This window comes from Polistes canadensis, unplaced genomic scaffold (genome assembly GCF_001313835.1).
Source record: "Polistes canadensis isolate GaletaPanama2010 unplaced genomic scaffold, ASM131383v1 scaffold_118, whole genome shotgun sequence".
Taxonomy (NCBI): Eukaryota; Metazoa; Arthropoda; class Insecta; order Hymenoptera; family Vespidae; genus Polistes; species Polistes canadensis.
Window position 1 is genome coordinate 213,136 of NW_014569665.1, and position 1,849 is coordinate 214,984.

Sequence of the window (1,849 nt, forward strand, 5' to 3'; positions counted from 1 at the left end):
TAAATATTTTTCCTTTAATCTAGAGCATTAATTACATCACCCTGATTTATTTTAAAAAAAAAAGAAAAAATCATGCAACGAAGGGTTAAAGTATACTTATAAGTGTTGTTAACATAAGGTTTTCTTTTATGATTATATTATATTGTTATATATAAATGTCGGATTTTTCGCTTACCTTTACTACTGCCAGTTGTTTTGTCCCGTAATACGTTGATCTGATGTACTCTGCCAAATTCTTCGAACAACGTTCGGAGATCGTTTTCATCCATGTCGTGGGGTACTTGCCCTACGAACATCTTTATATTGTCTGGATCTGGCTGCTCCACACTATTATTGTTCATTATGCTGTAACAAGAAAATATTATATCGATTAGACGATTTTAATTAGAAATTTATTCACGCGCGCGCGGTTATATTATGAAAAAAAAAAAATAATTAAGAATAATTGTAACATGGTGGGGGAGGTTTGTTTTAAATAATAACATTGTACTCTTTACGATGTATTGATAATAAATTATTAGAATGACACGTGAAAAGAAAGATAGAAAAAAAACAAAAAAAGGAATCTAAATGCAATCCTGCGATGCAACCAAACGAATCTCATTTGTAAATAATCTCTATGGCGATGTGCACGCACGTGTTTTGTATCGTTACGTGTGCGCGCGATCGAACGGAAATTTGATTTACGGATTTATCGTTTGGAAAAATAAAATAATATAAATATATAATATAGGTACATTCGATTCCCGGTACAAATCAATTGAAATATAATACTATTTTTACTTTCACGTAGTTAAACTTTTGATTAACAATTTTCAGTCAACAATGTTTCTATTATCGAAGTCGCATATTAATCAGTCTATCGTTGTTTCTTCTTTCTATTGAGTATTATCGTATACAGGTAAATTGTTTAATTATCACTTGTACGTATTTGATCAATTTCACTCTTCAGTATACACATCTATCCGTTACTTCGTGTGTTAAGAGTTGTCTATTTCTATTAAATGAAATATCAAATATAAGTTACTAAGTATACATATTTTTATAATATATGTTTCTGATGTAATTCATAATATAAAAAAAAAAAAACTTCCAGTTGCTGAAGAAGTCCCAATAAAGGGACGAAAACAAATTGATTAATAATTAATTATTATTGTTTTTTTCTAACGTTGTGTTGGGTTCGAGTCGTGATACACAGAAAACAAGCAGTAACACGAGGAGAGGACGTTAGCAGGGCGGTTAACCAGTCGGCATGAGTTATGAGCATCGTTGAGTGAGTGAGGGGTCGGTTATATGAGCGGAAGGCACATTACCATTTCACGCGCTAGGAACGCGAGAGTTTGTTGCGCTGTAAAATCGTGCACCACCATGATGCTCTCTCACACCGTTTAAAATACTAAACCGATGAGCAAGCAGCAGCACATCGCATGCATGCATCTCGCTTCGTCGCTTTTCGTTATTCTTTCATCTGTCCCAGTCGATAAAAAAATAACGTAACTTCGAAGATCTACAAAGATTGCTTTTTTTTTTTTCTTTTTTCACTCCGATATGATATGTACTAAATAAAAACAAAAGAATAGTATAAATAAATCATAATTTTCAAAGTTAATAATATAATTTAAGCCTCTGTGGGTCTGTGTTACTTTCAGGTAACATGTTCATTTTTCGGCATTTTATCAAATAATTTTAGTTTTTTTAATGAGATGGCGAATATATCTCAATTTTATAATGTTTCTGAGACAACTTATACCAATATTCATGATAGTTGCTAATACCATCAACCTGAAATAACTAAATGAATGTTGTGCAAACTGTTTGCAGTAAAGGCAAGCAAAACCTTTTTTTTCAA

At 31.8% G+C, this 1,849-nt stretch overlaps 1 protein-coding gene across 6 annotated transcripts in view; it reads right to left on the reverse strand.

Annotated features, from left to right (window-relative positions):
• The window catches only part of LOC106787879 (CUGBP Elav-like family member 2), a 376,528-nt gene that overhangs the window by 151,792 nt on the left and 222,887 nt on the right, over positions 1 to 1,849 (reverse strand). For all 6 annotated transcript variants that reach the window (XM_014750616.1, XM_014750613.1, XM_014750614.1 and 3 more), the window contains one exon: positions 176 to 345. In XM_014750616.1, coding sequence (XP_014606102.1) covers positions 176 to 345 — 170 coding nt within the window. The remainder of the gene's footprint in view (positions 1 to 175; positions 346 to 1,849) is intronic.